At 47.8% G+C, this 22,092-nt stretch overlaps 1 protein-coding gene across 1 annotated transcript; it reads left to right on the plus strand.

The window, feature by feature from the left end:
- The first annotated feature begins 89 nt into the window (after positions 1-89).
- On the plus strand, positions 90-21,857 carry ZC3H7A (zinc finger CCCH-type containing 7A). The gene is made up of 23 exons (XM_063314966.1): positions 90-230; positions 2,547-2,650; positions 5,299-5,338; positions 5,694-5,891; positions 7,195-7,353; positions 7,872-7,952; positions 8,034-8,069; positions 8,647-8,680; positions 9,474-9,754; positions 10,249-10,456; positions 11,477-11,541; positions 11,897-12,095; positions 12,726-12,887; positions 13,102-13,298; positions 13,928-14,025; positions 15,336-15,517; positions 16,082-16,158; positions 17,629-17,762; positions 18,262-18,367; positions 18,913-19,021; positions 19,362-19,495; positions 20,018-20,181; positions 20,924-21,857. The coding sequence occupies exons 2-23, from the start codon at positions 2,583-2,585 to the stop codon at positions 21,111-21,113; spliced, it is 2,922 nt and encodes a 973-aa protein (XP_063171036.1). The 5' UTR covers positions 90-230; positions 2,547-2,582; the 3' UTR covers positions 21,114-21,857.
- The last annotated feature ends 235 nt before the right edge of the window (positions 21,858-22,092 follow it).

Raw genomic sequence — 22,092 nt, forward strand, 5'->3', positions numbered from 1 at the left:
GAGGTCGCTGCCCGCTTCGCCCGCCGTTTCGCATTGTGGCGCCTCAAGGCGGCCTCCGGTCGGAAGAGGGCGCTCCAGTGAGCGCAGCCAGCGGCCTAGCCTGGAAGGGGACGCCGGCGAGGCGGAAGCAGCGGGGAGAGAGAGTGGGCCTGGCTCGCCGCAACGCGCCTCGACCGCCGCCGCCGCCTCCTCCGCTGCCGACGCGACGCGGCTCCGGCCTGAGGGAGCAGGTGAGGCCGCAGCCGGAGGCGGGGAGGGGGGATAACAGAGGTGACCTCGCGCTGAGCCGCTCCGGGGCCGAGCTCCCCCGCGGCGGGCAGGGGCCCCCGTGCTGCCACGAAGGGGAACGGCCGCTTTCCCCGCGCCCGCCCCGGGGCGGCAGGAGCCCCGCGGACGAGATCCCGGTTGGCCGAGCCCGGTTGGCGAGAGGCGGCGGGCCTGCAGGGCTCCCGGGCGGAGGCCGAGCGAGCGGAAGGGCTGGCGCGCCTCGGGACACAGGCCCGCTGCTCCCTCGGCGTAGGCCCGAAGGATCGCCGCTCTCGAAGAGCGAAGGGGAGACGGGGCCGGCCGGCCGGCGGCCTTCTGCCCTCCGCTCCCTTGAGGTTGGCGCTCGTGGGGCCTGTCCGGGCGAGGTGAGGGGACCTCCCGGCCCCAGCGCGGACTTGTGGCCCGTGGAGTCTGCAGCCACCGCCCCTGGTTGGGGTGGCGCGAGGCTGCTCCTCGGCCGCTTTTTGCCCTCGCGTTCTGTATTTCGGACGTATCCGGTCTGGTTAAAAACGGCAAAACCGACCGCCGCCTCCGTGGTTAATCCGGGTGCCAGCACCAGGGACAGGGCTTTTCCACCATCCCGGAGGAATTCCCGCAAAATCCTGGCCCCTTTCGGGGGATCGTAAGCATTTGCGTCTTGTGCTCAACCTTTTAATCTGGGGCCGATTCTAATATATAATCGTATACGCTACGACTTTTTATTCCGCGTTAATTCCATTATAGTCTTTTAAGTGTTTGAATAGGAAGGTGTATTCGGAGAGCCTGCCCTACAGAGTGGGGTGGAAGTGACATAAGTGGTCCTGGTTTGTTCCGTATTGCTCTTTAGAGCTTGTTGGAGGGGAGGAACTTATGAATTTAACGTGTAGAGTAAAATTAGATTTGCAGACTATATATTGTTTAGATTGTCTACATAGCTGAGGCCAAGTTAAGGTGAATTACAGGAACTAAAGTTGGAGTGATGTAAAATAATTTCAGACTTCAAAGTAAGTTTTCCTAGTATGATGCCTTTCAGAAGTTTTGAACCTAACCCAACTCCTAATTCCTTGACAGAGTAGTCAGCAGGAAGATTGGTTTAACCAAATGCAAATAGCATTGTTCTTTTGCTTTCATTTTCTTTTATTTTTGGTGGTGGTGTTCTCCATCATAATGCATTATATATTGAAAGGGACCCATGATTAATTGTGAGTCTCTTATCCTGTTTCAGAATAGAATGTTTCAGAAACATTCAAAATATTTATTTATTTATCTATCAAATTTGTCACCGCCCATCTCCTCCCACCGGAGGGACTCTGGGTGGTTTACAAGAAGGTAGTCAGTTAAATAACAACAACAAATAAAAAATCCTGTGTTGTTTGAAATATTTTGTTTTGTTTCCCAGGATGGTGGGGCTTTTATTTTGATAAGTTACTTCAAAATATGGCTGTGTTTATTTGCATTTATCTTTGAAGTAATAATTTAGGTTTTATGTTGCAATATTTAGAATTAATTGGTTTCTGGCTAAAACAGTGAAAAGTTTTATAGTATCTTAATGTGCTTATTGTGCACCATGTTTTTGTGAACTAGACTCTGTTTTCTCAGATAAATGAAAGGGGTTAATGCTGTTTGCTGGATTGGTCTAAATATATTGCGACAACCTTGCTGGGTGGGTATCCTGGGGAATTGTAGTCCCAAGTATTGGGAAGATACCAGCTGGCAAAGGCTGCATTATAGCTTTTTCCCCTGGAATTTGTAAGTATTAATAGGTTGATATTTTTTTTTAATGAGATTCTGGAGGGTACTACCCTTCATTTATACAGAACCCAGTTTCAGAGGGATAATGATAGAACAGAGGGGATATTTATTGCATAATTTGTCTAAATTAATAAAGCTTAAACTGTAGTTAATGTATGGATCACTTTGGGTGAAAAAGACTCTAAACATTGTTTAGCAACATGGTTAATATAAACAAACTTACTTTATAAAATAGATTTATTGTATTAGAGCTGATGTTGAATATTCTAGGGCTGATGCTGGAACTGAATATTTTTATTAGCCTATAGTTAAGATCAACCATGGTTTATCTGGCTTTGGATGGGAAGGTGAGTTGTACTTAATAAAATGAAAAGTTTGTCATTCCTCCTGATGGCTGTACCAGAGGAATAGGGGGGTATGTGCACAAGTTTAATGTTAAATATAAACCAAGATAGCTAGTTTACATACATTTGTCCTGCTTCTGTTTGATAAATAACTTCTCACAGATTGTTTTGCAAGCCAGCAACTCGCTGTTATTTTTGTTTCAGAAGCTGCATACTGAAGACGAGGGTGCTCATGATAACATGTCCAGTGTTTCTGTGGACAGAAGCATCAGACTGCAGGACATTAAGAAAGGGCTGCAGTTTATACAGTAAGAACGTTGGGTAACTGGACATATGTGCGTGAGAGCTGTTTAACGTGATGCAATATTTTTCTTTTTTACAGCAGTTGTGCTAAGCTTATATTAAAGATTAGCTCGCCATGCTGTTACAAAATAAAAACATGGGCACACAATTTTCTAGGTGGACTGTCTCTCATGTCTTGTGCACAGTACTCTTTAGCTTGCATTTGATTGCGCCCTTATTTTGGAGTATCCACTATTTGTTAATTGTTTGCAACAGGAAGTAATTTTGTCAGAAGCAAATAAAATCACTTGGATCCGTTCCAAGCTGGACTCCGAGTGTGAGACAGAGTCTGAGGAGATACTCAGGGAATGTACTTACCATGTTATCTAGGAACAGTTTAATCCTGTTGAACCCGAGGAAGTGGACAGGATCCTTTGGTCTGTAAATGCCACCACTTGCCAATTAGATCCGTGTCCCTCCTGGCTGGTGAAAGCAGCTCGGGAGGTTACATGTGATTGGGTCCAAGTGGTGGTGGATTCATCCTTGAGAGAGGGGGTGTTCCCAGCAGCTTTCAAGGAAGTGCTGGTGCACCCCCTCCTCAAGAAACCATCGCTGGACCCTACCATCCTGGACGTTTTTCACCCAGTCTCCCTCCTCCCCTTTTTGGGGAAAGTGTTTGAGAAAATGGTGGCCCTGCAGCTCCAGAGGATCCTGGATGAAACGGATTATCTGGACCCCTTTCAGTCAGGTTTCAGACCCAGTTATGGGACAGAAATGGCATTGGTCGCACTTATGGATGATCTGTGGTGGGAGCGGGATGGGGGCAGTGCATCCATCCTCACTCTCCTTGACCTCTCAGCAGCTTTTGATACCATCGACCATGGTATCCGTCTGGACTGACTTAGGGAGTTGGGAGTGGGCAGTGTGGTTCTGCGCTGGTTCACCTCCTTCCTCCAGGATCGATCTCAGTCGGTGTTGATAGGGAACGAGAGATCCACCCCACGGCCCCTACTCTGTGAGGTGCTGCAGGGCTCGGTTCTCTCCCCACTGCTCTTTAACATCTACATGAAACTGCTGGGTGAGATCACCCGTCACCATGGGATGAGGTATCATCAATATGTGGATGATACTCAATTATACACCTCCATCCCGGGTGAAGTAAGTGATGCCGTGACCACCCTCTCCAAGTGTCTGGGGGCTGTGGGGGCCTGGATGGGGAACAACAGTCTTTGGCTGAACCCTGGTAAGACGGAGTGGCTGTGGATTAATGGCCCTTCGGTTTCTGGGAATTTGTCACCTTTGGACCTGGATGGGGTTGCACTGCCCCAGACAGATCTGGTGCATAACTTGGGGGTCCTTCTGGACTCACGACTCCTGCTTGAAGGAGTTGTGCGCCAGTTACGCCCCTTCCTGGAACAAGAGGCCCTTCGAACAGTCACTCATGCCCTGGTTATCTCGCATATAGACTACTGTAATGCGCTCTACATGGGGCTACCCTTGAAGAGTATCTGGAAGCTACAGCTGGTCCAGAATGCAGCCACATGGGTAATTTTAGGTGCCCCTAGGGTGGCACATGTAACACCTTTACTGCGCAAGCTGCATTGGGTGCTAGTTTGCTTCCGGGTCCGATTCAAGGTGTTGGTTATGGCCTTGAAAGCCCTACATGGCATGGGACCAGGCTTCCTGAGGGACCGTCTCGTCCCCATTACATAGACCCCTCCCACCCGATCGTGCAGGGACCCCGTCTGTTAAAGAGTTTCGTCTGGCGGGATTGTGGAAGCATGCCTTCTCTGCAGTAGTGACTGCCCTTTGGAACGTTCTCCCCCCGGAGTTGAGGCAGGTCCCCTCACCCCTGGACTTCTGAAAAAAATTAAAAATCTGGCTCTGTCAACATGCCTCGGGGGGGAAAGAGAATAATTCTTCTTGGGGATGGTTAGCTCCATAGAGTTGCCCTGTTTGCTTGTGCATAGAGAGAATATTTTAGCCTTTTGATTTTTATTATATTTTAACATATTTATGTTTTTATGTTATTGATATTACTGTATATCGTTGATGTTATATTATGGCCAAATGTTTTTATTGTGAACTGCCCGGAGTCCCTCCTTGTAGGGGAGATGGGCAGTAATAAATTTGACAGACAGACAGACAGGAAGATCAGTGAATGCTGCTTTTCCCTCCTGGTCTCTCAGCTGGGCTTTAGGATTGTCACATTGCTCCATTGTTAAAATATTCAATTTCTTATTAGTACATAGTTTAAAGATTTTATACTCTTGAAAAGGAGTGAAACTGAAATATTTTGGTGGAGGAAAAAAAACCGGTAAGCCACAAATGAACTGCAATTTTTGTACCCTTAACTGTGAGGAAGCCTCTCCGAACAGTTGGTTGGTCTAAAGGCAGCGCTTAAATCCATGCTGCTGTCAGGAGACGGAGGGGGCTACTGGGAGTCGCAGAAGAACAGTTCTCTTGTTGGTTCCATCAGAAATAAACAGTCTTCTGTTTGGCACGTGGATATCTTGACTAAGTTTTCATAGGTTTCATCGAGGTGGCTGAGCTTGGGGATGATTCGGATTGCACAGTCCATTCTTGTGGCAAAGATGGACAATCCCAGTAGCAAGTGTCGTAGACGTATAAGATCCTTAAATGTGATCTGACATTTTATCTTTTTGATTCCTAGGTCTACTCTGCCGTACCCTGGGTCTCAAGAACAATATGAGGTGACTGATGTTCCTTTCTGAACTTCTTTGCCTGAGGCATTGGGGTCTCAGCAGTGGTAGGAACCTCTAGAATCCTGGCCTTTGTAGAATGTGATGAATTCTCTTTATCTTACTGGCCATATCAGCCTTGTCTGATGATTGGTTGTTAGCAGCAGTTGTGTTGAGGCAGTAGAAGGGCCTCCTTACTGCATTTTGGTAGAAGGACAAACTGGTAATAAAGAAGCTTTGCTATGAGATGCGCTTCTTTGCGCCTCTGCTTGGACCCACTCCAGAACAGGTGGTTGATGAGAGCAAAGCTCCTCTTGCTGCGTTGCAGAACGGCCTGTGTGCACTTAACCAAGGATTTGTGTTTCAGATCTTCATACGAGAACTTGTTAAAAACCTATTTAATGAAGGGAATGATGCATACCGAGAAAGTGATTGGGAAGGGTCACTGAACAATTATTCAGAAGCTTTGAACATAGCCGATTATGCCAATTCCGAAGGAATCCACATTTCTGATGAAATATTAGAGAAACTGCGTGTTAATCGTATAGCATGTTACTCAAAGAAGGTAGGTGCTTCATAGAAAAGCTCATGGCTTATCAAGAACTGTATTCCCATTCTAACTCTAGTGGGTGGGGTGGAATCAGCATTTTAAGAGCCTGGGCAGTTTACAATAGAGCATTAAAAACAAACACCATGTGACTCTCACACAACCATATTTACCACCTTGGTGACAATCGGTAAGGCAGGAGCCAGGTGAACCTCCAAGGGCAAGGTGTTCTTCAGCGTTAAAGGCATCACAGAAGGGTTGCCTTTGGGCCCATGCCCCCTTGATTTCTCATAGGAACAGGACCTTAGGCATCCTCTCTCATCCTCAACCCCAGCCCAGGCAGACTCCACGTGGGATCTCATCCTCTGGCCCAGCCCAAGACCGACGACGAATCAATCCAGTCAAACTTCAGTTCTTTATTTGCTCACGCTGTGTAGACCAAATCTTGCCAGACTAAAGCAACTCCACCTAACCTCGGGGGAAATTACCTGGGAAAGCTCTAGGGCGGTGCTATCTGAACCTCCTAGTTTTCCCACAACGCTTCCCAGGCTGCGTTCCCTCTTATCTTGTCCCACTCCTTGGAATGTGTTCCCTCCTTCCTGAGAACCAGCAGCATTACTGAAATCCACCACATCACCTCCCTCTTCAGAGGCACGTTCCATAACGTTTATAGACTAAAACCAGCACTTAAACTGATGTCAGAAATCTATTGGTAACCAATCCAGTCACCAGATAATTGGTGTTACATTAGAACAGCAGCTCTCACTCGCCAAAATCCTGCCTGCAGTTTCTGGGTTGTCTTCAAAGGCAGACCTGTGCTTAACTTGTTACAGTAGTTGAGGGGGCTGGTGATGAGGACGTAAGTCACTGTCACCAAAACGTCACCATCACTGTAGGGCCACAACTGGTGCACGTGCTGAAGTCTTCCAAAGAAGGAGGAAGAAAAACTCACTCAGGTGTGAGTTCTTCAGAACATTGCAGTACCTGATAGTGATCTACTGGCTCTGAGAAAAGGAGCTGGTGTGGGCTTTTAAATTTAAATTAGGGTGGTACATGTTTAATCCATGATCCAATGTAGGAATACAGATTTGATTTCAAGGGGAGTGTTGAATTCTCACTTCACGCTTTTCTTTTTGACATTTCTTAGGAAATAAAGAAGTCTTGGCATTTAGTGTTCTGAGATTATAAGAGTTTAGAAAGAATTTGCCTGATCTCCCTGATGTGTGTGTGTGTATGTGTATGCTGTTTTGGAATATGCTTGCAGCCTGAGATTCGAATCACAAAATGCCTATTTCCTTTGTTCTGTGTTTCATTCTTACAGGGGTTGCATGATAGAGTTCTAGAAGACTGTGGGATAGTTTTAAAGTTGAATGAAAATAATTTCAGAGCCCTTTACCGGAAATCCAGAGCTTTAAAAGAACTGGGAAGATACAAAGAGGCTTATGATGCCGTTGCAAAATGTTCCCTTGCTGTGCCCCAGGTGCGCATATCATGTTAGCTAGTAGAGGGGGGCATTTAATAGTCTTTACCTGCCCATGGTTTGAGAACAATGGAGAGTAGATAAGTCCTCCAGAATAAAAACTTACTGGAGAAGCTTGATTCCATTCCTGTATTCATTGTTCTAGCAATCCAATAGGCCTGGGGGAGAGTGAATACATGTATGATTACAATATATTGTTGTGTTATTTTATTAATTGAATGTTGCACATGGCCTAGAATCGTAGCTGATTGAGGTGAGAAATGGATTTCATGGATACATAAATACGCATCATAACCTTGCCTGTACTCAGTGCAAGAATTATTATTAATTATTTAAATTTATTGGCTGCCCCACTCCAGTGGACTCCGAGCATCTTGGTCCACAGCCCTGACTCAGGGTGGCTCCATGCAAAGCCCAGATCAGATGCTGGTGACATTGATGTGCCTGATGCTGTTGTGTGAAATTTCTGACTAACGTTTGGTGATAACTTACATTAGATTCTGTTTTTTACAATCTAGGATGAAAGTGTAATAAAATTAACTCAAGAACTTGCTCAGAAGCTTGGATTAAAAATAAGGAAAGCCTATGTTAGGGCAAAAGTAAGTAAAAGTAGTTGTGTACTTCTGTTTTGAAGTTTTGCTTAATGCATTTGTTATTTATGATGGTATGCTTAATTTCAGCCTTCCCCAAACACTGTTTCTGGAGAAGTATCAAAGGTAAGGTTCCGTTCTGTTTTCCCTTTGGATCCGATCAGTGAAGTAAAAATGTGACATTGTTAAAAGATACATGGCTTCCTTAATTTTTAAATATTTCAATTGGAACCTTGTTTGATTTAAATATTTAAAGTAAGTAGCTGTTGAGTTTGAAGAGTCTGTGTACTGTTCTTGCTTCAGAGTTTTAGCTAGGATTCCCCTTTAATAACTGAAAATAAAAGTAAGATTTGCTTTTGAGAGGAGGAGGTCAGCTTGCTGACTTTATGCTTCCCATGTGAACAGCACCAGAGTCATGCTTCAGTAGCCACTCTGCCAAAAGTGGTTTGCAATAATGGTAATAGTAGTAGAAAATAGTAATGGTAGTAACTTATTGAATGTGTATGCCACCTGACTCCCAGCAACTCTGGATGGTTAATAGAAAGGAAACCTGGCATCAAAACTGCAGGAGCATCTTGTAAACTGCATGTGTGTTACTTAGCAGGGGTCCGATGCATTTTAGAAAATAGCCTGGCAGGAGATAGCTGGCCTAAGTCTTTTGCTGTTTATACTTCTGGATGACAGATCTTTCGCTTGCTTTCAGAGTTCAAATTCTTCTATAGAAGACATTGAATCAGGTGAGGCCTTCTGGACTAAATGGGAGGAAGTTTTGTAAGGGAAACAACAGCATCACTTTGTGTAGATCAGCTTGAGGTAGCTCTGTCTGTTTTTGCTGCTTTGTATTTCTGTGTGTGGGAGAGAGATACATTTCTCCCTTCCCAAAGTGTAAGCTGGGGTTCCACTGGCTTCTAAGCAGGCAAGAGAGAGTCAGGGATGAATGGTGTCCCAGGACTGAGCTGCTGAAGGGAAGGTCCCTCTGTGAGACTTTCCCTGCAGCCTTCTCCCTGCTGTTCAATATGTGCTGCTTAAGAATCTGGGGTTGTTTATTTCTTTATAAAAACAAATGATAGTATTTCCTTAAGTGCTGGACAGGCACACTTCTCTGGAAAGCCAGCCTTCTGATCTGTGCTGCACGAGCCTTGCCTCTTTTCTGGGGAAAGCATCCATTGGTGCCTTTTATCAGCAGTGATCGCCCTGCTCTTAAGGGGGCCTGACTGAGTAAAAGCTTGGCTGCTCGTCCTGCATGTGAGGGATGCTCTGGCTTGGCGTGGGCTGGCTTCTTCCAGCTGAGCTCTGACCAGTTTGATCTGGAGGGCTTTGCATCAGGAGGGAGCCAGTTGGGGATACGCCAGGGTCCAGTGCCACTGGGACTTGGAAGCGAGGGCAGGAGCCGTGGCCAGCTCCTGAACTGTGGGGGCTCGGAGAGGATATGGCAGCATCCGTGCTCCCTCTGTGCCTCCCTTGGGGGTTTGCCTCCGCCTTTCAGAACCTCTGCTAAGAGCGCTCTTCCCAAATCAACATCTGTTTCAGATTTTTCCAGTTGGACGGAAAAGATCCTTTCTTCCTCCTCCGCTTCCTCTTCCCCTTCCAGTTTTGCTCCCGAACTGCCAAGCGACCTCCCTCCCTTACCAGCGGTGTCCCGAATTGCCCTCCCAGCTGAGAAGGCTGCTCTCTCCGCCCCTTCACTGGCAAACGGAGGGCCCTTCTCCATCCCTGACGGCTGCTTGGATTGTGGGGATGGGGATGACATTATTGGAGACGAGCTAGATGAATTGCTTGATTCGGTTTCTGATCCTGGCGAAGGTGGAATGGTGAGCCGCCATTCGGTTTTCTGGGAGGGAGCTCGGCAGAAGCTGCAGGGCTGCCCATCCCCCTCCCTGCTTCTGGGGGAGCAGCCCTCGCCAGCCTGGTGCTGCTCACGCTAACGGGCCGCGTTCGCACCAGCTGCCCACCGTTTGGGGAGGAGAGCCCGGGTGTTTGTCAGTCCCACTGGGCTCCCTCTCCCGTTCCAGTATACAGCTAGGGGGCGTGCCTTCTGCAGTCCTTTATCTCCTCCAGCACTTCCAGCAAGCTCTCCGGGCCCTTCGTCAGAAGAGCGCTTTGGCCACGCTTGCTGCGTGATACTTTCACTTGGGGAGACGGGGCTATAGCTGAGATCTCTGCGTAGCCGCTGAATCGTCAGCTGTCCTGCGGCTTCTCAGGAAGCAGAACTCGAGTTGGGCCGTTCCCGGGAGGGAGATACGGGTGGGGCCCGGGCGGAAGGAGAGAGCCTTGAAGGCCACAGCCATCTCCCTTCTTTCCTCAGCCGAGCACCGTCGTCCGAGGAGCCTTGCCGGCTGCTCCCGTGGCTCCTGGCATCCCATTCTCTGCCCCTCTGCTTGGGACGCTGTCGGTCGGGGCACGGTTCGTTCCCACTGCCTCTCTGTCCGAAATGTATTCCCAGCCTTTGGTTTCTGCCCTGGACAGCTTCTGCTCCTCTCTAAATGCTTTCTCAATCAGCGACTCTAAAAGAGGTAAGACAAGTCTCAGGCAGAGCCTCGTTAGCAGGTGGCGTGCCTCCGTCGGGACAACCGTCCTGTGCTGTGACCCGGCCCTGGGGAGGGGTGCTGGATGGGGCATCCGTCTCGGGAGCAGGAAGCTCTGCGCCCCGACTTTTCTGCCTGAAGAGGTGGGGGGCAGACACGAACGCAGCCCTCCCCAGCCCACCTGCTCCCGCTGGAGGTGCTGGGACTGCATGGCCAGCCCTGTCGGCAGCAGGCGGGGAGTGCTTGAAGCCACAGCCCCAACACCTGTGGAGGGTGCCCGGCCAGGGAAGGCTGAGCCTGAAATGGGTGGTTCCAGCGCTCCCCCCCCCCCAGTGAACAAAGCTGCTGACCGAGCCTGTGCTGCCCTGGGCAAGGTTCCCCTTCGGGACCCCTGACGCCTGGGCCGTCTGCAGGGGCCGCCCTCCCCCAGAAAAGGCACGTTCGTGGCGGCCCAGTTTTCTGTTTCTCTCCCGCTTGACGGCAGGTTCCTTCTGAGTTACCCTTATTGCAGGAGTAATAAAACTGCACATACATTTCATCTTCTGCCTCCCATCGGAACACAAACCTCTGAGTGGCGGCGGCAGCAGCAGCAGCAGCAGAGTCCCACTAATGCTGTCTCCCGGTGCCCTCCGTGCCCTTCGTTTCCTATTGCTCAGGAATGACCTGGCCTCTGGGCAGCAGCAGTCCCTTTGCACACTTGCCCCCCCCCCAATGTCTGTCCTTGTTGCATAAGTGATTCGTTGTATCCGAACGTGGCTGTTTCTCCAGATGTTGGTTGGAGACCGGATTGGTGCACGTGTCCTTGGTGGGAGTCTAATTCCGAAAGACGCAGTTCAGCCCCTCGCAGCTCTTTGCTGTGTCTGAGTTACACACGTGGTGGGAGAGGGGGCTGGATTCTCACCATGGTAAAGCAGATCCTGCTCCTGCGAGCGAGGCCATTGCCCATTTTGCTGTGCGTGCATAAGCAGCATGTACCAAACTAATGCGTGGTGTTCTTAATTCCAATAGATATACCCAATTCTCTTTCTAGAGATGTCAGCGCAGCATTAAGCAGTAATTCTCCTCTGCGACTTGTAAGTATCTGTGTGGGTTTTCCTTCACAAGCACTTTGTTGTTCTAATATTGTTTTGTGCAAATTTTAAATGGGTTTGTTTTGATCGTGTTTCTTTAAATTGGAACCCGTAACCTCAGAATATATTTTAAAAATGAGCTAGGACCGTTTGAGGCCCAGACTCAGATCTCCAGTCAGTCCCCTGGATGACCTTGGGGGCAGCCACCACCCCTCAAGGTTGTGGTAGTAATAAGATGGCGAGCAGGAGACCCCTAAATAATTCCCCAAGTTCCTTGAAAAGAGGGCAGGGGAAGAATGGGTGTTGTGGCTGTGATGAGACTGTTTTCCAGCAACAACGCGTCTGTTTCATCCAACAGATGAACGGCCCCACAAGTCTGTTTGGGTCTGAGACCTACATGGGGATGGCAAGTCCGGCTCGGAATGACTATTCTGGCGTATTTAGCAGCGGACCTGCTAATCTGCCTGTCTCAACGGCATCCTCCTTAGCTGCAAGAAACCCACTGGAAGGCACCCATGAGCTCAGACAGGCCTGCCAGGCGTGTTTTGTCAAGAAGGGTGAGGAGCTGGGGGAGGCCTGCGGGACGGCCTGCTCTTTGGCTCGGGAGGCGAAGGCGGCTTCCCGGGTTTCAGCCTTTTGGACTGTTCTGGGGAGAGGGGGCCATTGTTCTCATTGCTCGCTCTTTGGGTGCCTAAAAGCATCCCTGAAATGCAGGCGGATTGGGTGAGAGAATGGTCAGCATGTGCAGCTGTGTGACATTCGCTTTCTATGCATGAAAACCCATCTTTTGAGGTTTTATAACTCAGTCATGTAACCTGTTTTTTTTCCTTTGATTGTTTTTTAGTATATATAATTAGTAGAGATTACCCTGCCCTCCTTTTCCACATGTCAGTTTCAGAGTATTTCAAGAGCCAAGAATGCATAATTTAAAAATTGGTTGCTATTGGAAATAAAATTATAGGACGGCGAGCACATGTCTTATGGACACAGCTGTGCTCTTCTAAGCTCAGCTTCCTCCCATCAGACCCTTGAAATGTTAGCTTCTGGATCCTCCCATTCCAGCATTTTGCAGCTAGAGAGAATCGTTTGGGGAGGGTTGATGTGGGTTTTCCAGAGGTAAAAATTGGTTAAAGTGGGCTGGAAAAAAATTGGGACAACCTTTGTAACCATTCTCCTATATCTTTTAGATCCCAAATCATTGGAGTACACTTACCATCCAAACTTAGAGCACATGTGTAAGAAGGATATCCTAATTGGTAGAATAAAGATCTCTGAAGATAAATCTTGGAAAAAAATAAGACCAAGACCAACAAAAACACAGTATGTGGGACCATATTATATATGCAAAGGTAAGGGTGCCCATTCCTGGATGCCTGTTTGGAAGCCCCTTTTCCCCAAGGATTTGGGATGGGTCGCAGCATTTCCCTATTGATCAGTGAAAGAACGGTCCCTGGAAGGCACCTGGTTTTCCCATCTCTCACACGGGAAGCTGACCTGAGAGCTGGCCAGGGCACCCCAGCTGCCCCCCTGCCTCACGGTGTTGTCTTTCTTGTGGTGCTGCAGATGTGGCTGCAGGAGAGGAGTGCCGATACTCCGGCCATTGCACCTTTGCGTATTGTCAGGAGGAGATTGACGTGTGGACCCTGGAGCGGAAGGGGGCCTTCAGCCGCGAGGCCCTCTTCGAAGGCAGCGGAGAGATCAGCCTGACAGTCCCCCGGCTCCTTCAGGAGCACCACGGACTCTTCATGTTTCTGTGCGAGGTGCTTTTCTTCTTACGTTGCCCGCAGGAACTGTGCCACAGAGTAGTCGGCCACTTTAGAGTGTGGCCTGGTTATGGGTGGGTGATGGTCCTGGCTTGGGCTGCCAGTGTTCCCTCCTTCGGTAGCTAGCGCTTTTTCATTAGCCTTTGAGCCAGGCAAGCCCAGCAGTTCATCCTAGCAGCATGGGCGGCCCCAAGAGGACCTCGTGTGGGCTTCTGGGAGAGGAGGGGCATGGCCGTTGGCATTCTGCAGCTCATGAACCCTTGTTGTTTTCCTTCCAGTTTACCAAACCGATAGGAACTTAGCTGCTCAAACATGCCTAGGAAAAAAGAACCTGCAGCTGAATGTTCAGTTCAAGCAGGAGCTCCTGCTGAAGGAGCTCCCTGTCCTGCCCGCCCCAGCAGTGGGGCAGAAGGCCAAGGAGGGTCCTCTTTGGGCCACCCTTCCTGTTCCAGCTGGCACTTTGGCTGCCCCCTCCTGGGACTGACGCTCCATCCCCAGAATTCTTCCTTCTTCCCAGGGGCCTCATCTTGACTCCAGTTCGGTTGGCCCTGACAAGCAGAATTTGAGGGTGTGGAACAAGGAGCGGACTTCCTGTTTTGCTTATGTGCTTTGGTTTTGCATTTCAGAAATGTTTTGAGCATAAACCCAGAATAATCAGCAAGAGGAATAAGGATAACTCCTCTTCCTGCTCTCACCCTGCTATGCACGACTTTGAGGAGAACAAGTATGTTCCTTTTCTGCCTTGTGTTTTAAACTATAAGATGCACAGAGTTATTTCTAGTGTGCGCATGTGCTCCTTCCCAAGTGCTCATCAGCTGCTACATTGTGCCCTTTCCCCATGGAGAGTTAGTGTGCAGGAGAGGGATGGCTGCAGCTCCCAGTGAGGCTTCCTGGTCTCCTTCCTGCAGCCACCATGGGCTGCCTGCAAGTATCATCTCTTGATAGCTTTTTAATTTTGCCTGCCACCTCGCCATCTTTTGACATTTTGGAGATACTGGAGATTCAGCCGGAATAAAAATGTGCTTTGTCAGCTGTAGACTTAGGTTGTGGCTGGTTTGTGCATGTGGTTGGGTGTCCCTTCTTTTGCAGGCTTGCACCCTTTAGAGCAGCCTTGCTCAACCTTTTGACCTGGAGGAACCCCTGAAATATTTTTCAGGCCTCAGGGAACCCCTGCACATTCAGGCTCCAAGATAGGCCAGAAGTTACAAAATGATTATGTTCATTTCATGTGTGGGCCTGTATATATGCATTCACAGTGTTCTTAAACTAAAAATGAAAATGAAACTTACCTCTTTAATGTGAAGTTGCCTGAATTTGAAATATTTTTTTCAATAAATTGTGATCTCCCAGGGAACCTCTAGTGGCCTCTCACGGAACCCTGGCTGAGAAACCCTGGTTTAGAGAGTCTCCTTCTGCCAGGAGAGCCAGAAGCTCAAACTGCACAGAGAAGCCATCCTGGCTGAGTGGGTTGGGCCCTGCTTTGCAGCCAGCAATCACAGCTTCAGATCCCTGCTCCCCACAGCCAGTGGGGGCGGGAACGGCTTCTGCCTTGCGAGGAGTTGGAGAAGCTGCCGCCCCAGCCAGACATGGCTGGCCTGGTAGAAGGTGGTGCTTTGGTCTCTAGTACCGTAGCAACGGACCAGGGAGCTAGACGGGGGCAGTGGTTAAGGCTGAGCTGCATCTCGGAGAAGTTCCGGCTTCTCAGCCCTTCGTTGCCATGGATCACTCTGTCTTCGTCCTCTGAGACTCCCTCAGTCTAGCTCTGCAACAGACAAGGGCAGAGTTGTGGGCCTGTGAAGGATTGGCTTGAAACTGATCCTGGGAAGTTCCATTTGGGAGCAAGCAAGCAAGCAGAAGTAAATGTTTTCACTGTAAAGAGTGACGAATGCAGGCCTGTTTCTTAAGTGACTATGGAGAGATGTTCCTAAATATAATGGCTTATATATTACTTTGTGATTTTTGAAGCAGATTTTCAAAAACTTCCTTTACTCACCCTTGACCTTTCTCTAAAAACCCCCAACAATATAACCCTAGGTGCCTTGTCCACATTTTGCGAGAAACGACCGTGAAGTATTCTAAGATACGACCCTTTCACCCTCAAGGTCAGCTAGACTTGTGCAGGCATGAAGCTCGCTATGGCTGTTCTCGGGATGATGAGTGTTTCTATGCTCACAGTCTTGTCGAGCTCCAAGTATGGATGATGCAGAATAAGACAGGTGAGACTGTGCTTCAGACAAGTTCTCAGCCCTTCCGGAATTAGGGGGATATCCGCGTGGTTTCTCTTTCAGCAGAAACACTCTTCTGCTTCTGGTGTTCTGAGGGTTAGTGCTTTGCGCTGAGTCCGTTGGTTTTCCGATATGCTCAGTTCCCAGCACACAGATACTTGGGAAAGGAGCCAGACCATTTCTGCTTTGACTAAATGCAGATTTGTGTTTATATTCATAAAGGCTCTAACCTTTTCCCATGTTAAAAAAAACCTAAATGATCAGCGGTGAATTTTGCCTTTTATGAAAACAATTTTTTTTCATTTCACCTGTGATCTTCTGCCTGCCTTACCTGAAAGTGAGCCCTCTCAGAAGGGGAAGAGTAGTGACTTCTGCACAGACACGTCCAGAGTCGCACGGCTCGCCTCCCTGGACAGGATCGTTCCGTCAGAAGCCGTTTTAAAATACTGCCCGTCACCGGAATCAAAACGTTCCCAAAGTGGTCTTCCCCATCAGTGCTTGCACCAGAGCTGGGTACGGCCCAGTTGCCTGAGATGCCTCTTTCCCTCCCTGCAGGTATCACCCAGGAGGCTATTGTTCAAGAATCAAAAAAATATTGGCAGAATCTGGACTCTGCTGCACACGGAGCACAGGTACTTCTCTCAGGTTGCCTCACAAGCCAAAATAGTGGCTTGCAAAAACAAAACAAAACAAAAAACCCGTGGTGGCTTTGCACGCTGAAGGGACTGGGTCCAGTTCATGTAGACATTGGAGCGTCTGTTGCCTCAGAGGACACACTGGCCAAGCACACTGGGCATAGAAGCTCTCCTTCGAAAGAGGCCGGCCAGGCTGGTCCTTCCTCAAAAGGAAAGGCGGTGGTTTCTGAAGTGACCTGAGGCCCTGCTCCAGGTGGGCCTCCCCGCTTGGGCAGGTCACGCTGCGCTTCAGGGAGGAGCGAGGGCCGGGAAACTAGTTGGCGCTTGGCTGATGATTGCATCGTCCTTTTGTCAGCCCTTTGCTCAGATTCCAATAGATGAACCGGCAGTACAACTGCAGAGCTCTAGTGAGGTGGTGCCCGGCAAAATACTCTGTGTAATTTTGGAAGCCTTAAGACCCTTCCCTCCTGGATCTTAAGTCTGCAGAGCTTCTGGGCCTTGTACAACTTTCTCAGAGGGAGAAGAGAAGAGAGGTAGCCCATTTGGAAGCATCAACTTTTGATTCCCCAAGTTTAAAACATCTTTTGTCAGTTTGGATAAAGCTACGTTGAGGCAGAATTGCTCCTAAATTTCAACTGCTACTGACATAACTAGTGAAGGTTATCAGAGATTTCTATGCTGCATACCATTATATATTATATTACGCTGGTCTATGACCATTATAAAGATTTGTTGATGGTGATGACGTGTTATGTTGATTCTCTCTGTAGTTTCAGAGGTGGTTAGCAACACATGATGGGAGATAGATGTTTGACACCACTTCCCAAAGAAACTGCAAGGGTTCAGGATAAGCAGTCCTGTACTTTGGATCTTGACTGGGTCGCTGTATTTTAAAAGAAGAAAAAATTAAATGAACAATTAAAACATGATGATAGACGGTCCCACCCAGATTTTTACATATTTAAAGCATTTTTATATTGTTGTATTTTTAAAAAGGCTAAAGCGTCTTGTAAGAAATACAGTAATCCTACATTGTATAAACAGCAAGCAGACAGCAATAAAAAAAATTAAACTGAGAACATGGAGGACATGTTTAAAAATAAAATCTGTAAAGCCGCAATTAAAAACAATTGCCAAAAGCTAACAAGCCCTCTAAAGTTTTTTTTAAAAAAGTCTTCACCTGTCACTGAAATAAGGAACGGATTGGTCCCTTCATTGCTTGCTGAGGAAGTTGTCCCATAAATGGGGTGCCAACACAAAGCTCTCTTCACGATTGCCATCCACCTGACTGCTCCTGCGGTTGCATCCAGTTGAGAAAAAGGTTCTGAACTAAATCTTAAGTTCCAGGTAGAGCCATGTGGGGAAAAGTGGCCTTTATGGCTTTGTCCTTTCTTCATGGATCGCTAATGGCCCAAACAATCATTCCGAACCACCTAAACTGTCTTGTCTTCTGTTGTATCTCTCAAGATTCTCAGCAGCCAGGTGAAGCATGGCTCCCTGAATTTGAAAATGAAGTTTGTCTGTGCTCAGTGCTGGAGAAATGGCCAAGTTAGCGAGCCAGACAAAAACAAAAAATACTGCAGTGCAAAAGCTAGGCACCCGTAAGTCTTTTCTGCTTTTCAAAGTTGCCTGGGGGTGGTGAGCGGGTCAACCTAAGTTCTGTGGTTTCTGGGGAATCTGGGAGTTGAAGTCCACCCATCTTAAAGTTGCCAAGGTTGAGAAACACTGGACTAGAGAATAAGGCACCTCTCACCTCAGATTGGGGTGCTGTCAAAGCTCCAGAATCTCCAGGTAAGTAGATTCTTAAGATGGACTTGGGGAGGACACTTTAGGCCATGCTTGTGCCAGGATGGCATCCAACTGCTCCCAGGCACTCCCCGGGACTGCTGGAGCAAGGGAGCAGACAGCTGTTGATTCCCTGGTGGAAGCTGAATTACAATTGGGTGGTGTCCATCTGTTTTGGAGTAGGTTGTCAGTGGGGTATGCAGAGTTCTGTTTAGAGCCACGAGCTGAGAAATTTCCATTTGTTGGAGCTCCATTCTGGTTTTGATGCCGCCACCTTGAAGCGGTTCTGTAGCTGAGTTGGCCTTTCCTTGATAGGTGGACCAAAGACCGCCGTGTGATGCTGGTGATGTCAAACGAGCGCAGGAAGTGGAATACAATTCGCCCCCTTCCCACAAAGAAGCAAGTGCCTTTGCAATTTGATGTGAGCATGTCTCTTACAATCAGGTTTTTTTTTCTTTTCCTAATTTGTCCTTTGCTGGAGAAGCCTATTAGTGAACTTCATGTGATTATCCAAATTTTAGGAAAAAGTCATTTTGTTATCCTACTTCAAAATGCTTTTCAACTGGGAATATTTTAAAAAATCCTAAACAAGGAAAATAAGTTTAAATTTTACTTTAAAGGAATGGAGGTAATCTTATTTGCCTCCCATTTTCTCTGAAGGAATTCAGGGTGGTTACAAGGGAGACTGCATAGCCTCTGAGGTAGGCTGTCTGAGAGACTGGCCCAGATTCATCCAAGGGGGTGGACATCGACCCTCTGTGCCACCGTGGCTGCCTTCAGAACCCTTTGCAGGCCAGAAGAAGTTTGCCCCAGTCATTCACTTCGCTGCTCCCGCCAAACACCGGCTCCTTCTTGTCCTCCTCCCGCCTGTACCCGCTGCTCTCCATCTGTGTGTGTGTGGGAAGGAGAGCCCCCCCCCCCCCAGGAGAACACATCTCGGCTGATTTGTTTCTCTCCTTTATCTAGCTGTGCAATCATATTGCCTCGGGCAAGAAGTGTTTATATGTTGGAAACTGCTCCTTTGCTCACAGTCAGGAGGAGCGAGAAATGTGGACTTACATGAAAGAGAACGGCAGTAAGTAAAGTGAACAGGGCCTGAACGTGTGCTGTGCATCCCTGGGCCTTCTGCCTTTCTGACAGCTGTCTGCTCTCCCTTCCTGCCTTTATTCAGTTGATCAGTCTCCCCCATTTCCGTCTCCTCTTTCTGGGGATGATCCAACCCCCATAGCCCAATTCCCGATGGAAGCGTTGCCATGAAGATCTGAGAGAATAACCCCAATTTTCTAAGTTGTAATAACAATGGTCCTTGAGTTTATTCTGTTAGTAATAACTTGTTTCTCAGTTAATGCCAGCTTCTAGAGCTTCCTTGTGCAAACGCCAATTGCTGGGAACTTACCCCAGCCCGTTTCCTTCAGTTCAGGACATGGAGCAGCTGTATGAAATGTGGCTGAAGAGTCAAAAGCCAGAAAAAGGAGAGGATCCAGCTCCTCAAGCAAGCAAAGAAAACGGGAAACAAATCCATATGCCAACAGATTATGCTGAAGTTACAGTAAGTCGCGGGGACTGAGCAGTTACCTGGGACTCTGGCATCTTGTGCAATGGTTGCTTGACAGTTGTGTGGCATTTTGGCTGAGAAAATGGTTGGAATCAGACAGAGGAAGGCGAGCTTTCTGATGGTCTGAAGTGCAGGAGGCCTGGATATCCAGGCTCTGCTATTCTGGGTGTAACTCAAGCAAGCCCTGCCCTGGGGTGCTCTGTGATTGGTCGATAGTACCTGTAAATAAAAGTGCAGTTTATGCTGTTCCTAAGCACGTTGCTCTGGGGGAGGAGCCAACAGGTACACATGGGCGCTTTCAGGTCCTCTCAGCACGTTCAGGTCTGGAGGGATGTTCTTCTCTATTCACTAGCACTGCATGGCTAAACTTCCATGAGTCTGCCCTGTGTATGGAGAGAAAACGCCAATTCCTTGATCAAAAAAGCTGCATGTTTGGATCTGCATAAATTGCTTAGATTAACCAGATTTATACAAGTGGCCTCTCCTGCAGTTTTCATCTTGGGTTTGTGTAAACAGGTGGACTTCCACTGCTGGATGTGTGGCAAAAACTGTAACAGTGAGAAACAATGGCAAGGCCACATTTCTTCAGAAAAACATAAAGAGAAAGTTTTCCACACAGAAGATGACCAAAACCGCTGGCAGCATCGCTTTCCAACTGGGTGTTTCAGCATTTGTGATAGGTAGGTTCCTTCTAAAAATTTGGGATCTGTTTATCTATTCAACAAAAAGCCAGCTGTCGAATTATGATTCCTTTACACTCCCAGTTTCTAGTGTTTGGCAGAGCTGAAGTAAAATTGTTAATCCATTTCATTGTCTGTACATGCAAAATGAGCTGTAAGGAAAGGTTCCATTTTTCACTGTTACATATTTGGTGCTGCAGAGTATTAGGGGGACCGTGAGGGTCTTGTGATGGGAGATGTGAGACTGTTGATGAGTGACAACCCTTCCCACAACTTGCCTTTGACCATCTTGTGATTCATAAAATCAGTTTTTTTTGGGGGCAGGGTGTTAAATCTTTCAGAAACATTAGCTCTTCCATTTAGTAACATAACAATTTTCAGACATTCGCCTAACCTTTAAAAACTGAGTCACTGGCAAGAATTCCTTTTCAATTTACGTCCTGATCTCTCCACGTTTTGAGTCCTCCTCTTAAGCAGTCTGTTGGGCTTCTCTGCTTTCCCTTTTCAGTAGAGAGCAGGACTGGTGTTAAATTCAGCAGCAAGGCAGAGCCATAGCAAATGAGCCGCTGGCCCCTCCCGTTGCCTGTTTGTGGAGGCTCAGCCAGGTTGTGAGGGCTGGTTGGAAGCTGGAATTGACGGTGGAAGGCCTGGTCTTGTATCAGGGGTTGTATTATTAGCCCCCCAATGTTTTGCACTGATGCTGTATTCGGAGAATGTGCTACTTGCTTGTTCTTTTGCACAGATTTATGGCTGGTACGTGTGTCGAGGGAAATAACTGTAAATTTGCACATGGGCCGGCCGAACTCCGTGAATGGGAGGAGCGGAGACACGTTCTGAGGATGAAGTTCAACAAAGCCAGAAAAGACCACTTGATTGCTCCCAACGATAATGACTTTGGAAAATATAGTTTTTTGTTTAAAGATTTAAACTAACCTTATAACAATGCACTTGTGTTGCCAGATGGAAGCATCAGATCAGAATTTGACAATAATCAAAAGCATGTGACAGAAGCTGCAGATTTTCTGCTTTTATTGGCCCGTATTGTTCCTCCTGAAGAACAAAATGTAGTAGATGTGTAGGGGGGGAGTGAGTCGGCAGGTCTGTCTGTGCTCTCATGAAGCAGAATGGTGAAGTAATAATAAAAAAACACAGCCTGAAGTCTTACGTGCTTATTCGCCTTCTGTTGGACAGAAGAAAATTGGAAAACAGCCAGAGGAGGGTGTTGTAATGCCGAGGGAGCCCCTCCTGTTGGCCTTTCAGCTGAAGCCTTTTAAGGTAAGCTTCTTAAAACAGAGGGTTTGAGCTCAGAAGAAAATGATGGATGAAATTCTTCAGATGTTTTAATGGAGAGGATTTCTTTAAAAACCAGTTTGCTATTTATCTCTATGTAGGTTGCTTAATAAAAGGATTTTCTTATTAAAAAGATTTTAAGCAAAATAACCATTTAACTACAATATATGTTGAATGGGGTATTTTTCTCTATTTGTATGTTTCAATATAACTTACCAAAAAGGATCTTGGAAGAGAAGAGAGACGCGTATTACTTTTTTGAGAATCAAGTAGTTAAAAATTCTGTTTCTTGGTCTTTACTGTTAAATGATGATTTTGAAAGATTCACCTTGTATGTCAGTATTGTGTATTGTATGGACCAATATTGCCTGTAATAAAGATAACTTTACATAAAGACTAAAGGGTCATTGATAACCAGCTGGACGCTGACCCCTTTCTGCAGCGTGGGAGGGGCAGGTCCTCCTCTGGGGGGCTGGCCAGAAGGGGGAGCCCCCCCCCCGCAGCGTGAGCCCGGCCAGGCTCTTCCAGGGCACCTGCGCCCCCTCCCCGCACACCTGGCCCGGCGGCGCCCCCTGCTGGCCCCCTCGGCGGACGGGGGCGCTGCCCCTTCGATTGGCCCGC

The sequence above is a fragment of the Candoia aspera genome, chromosome 14 (genome assembly GCF_035149785.1).
Source record: "Candoia aspera isolate rCanAsp1 chromosome 14, rCanAsp1.hap2, whole genome shotgun sequence".
Taxonomy (NCBI): Eukaryota; Metazoa; Chordata; class Lepidosauria; order Squamata; family Boidae; genus Candoia; species Candoia aspera.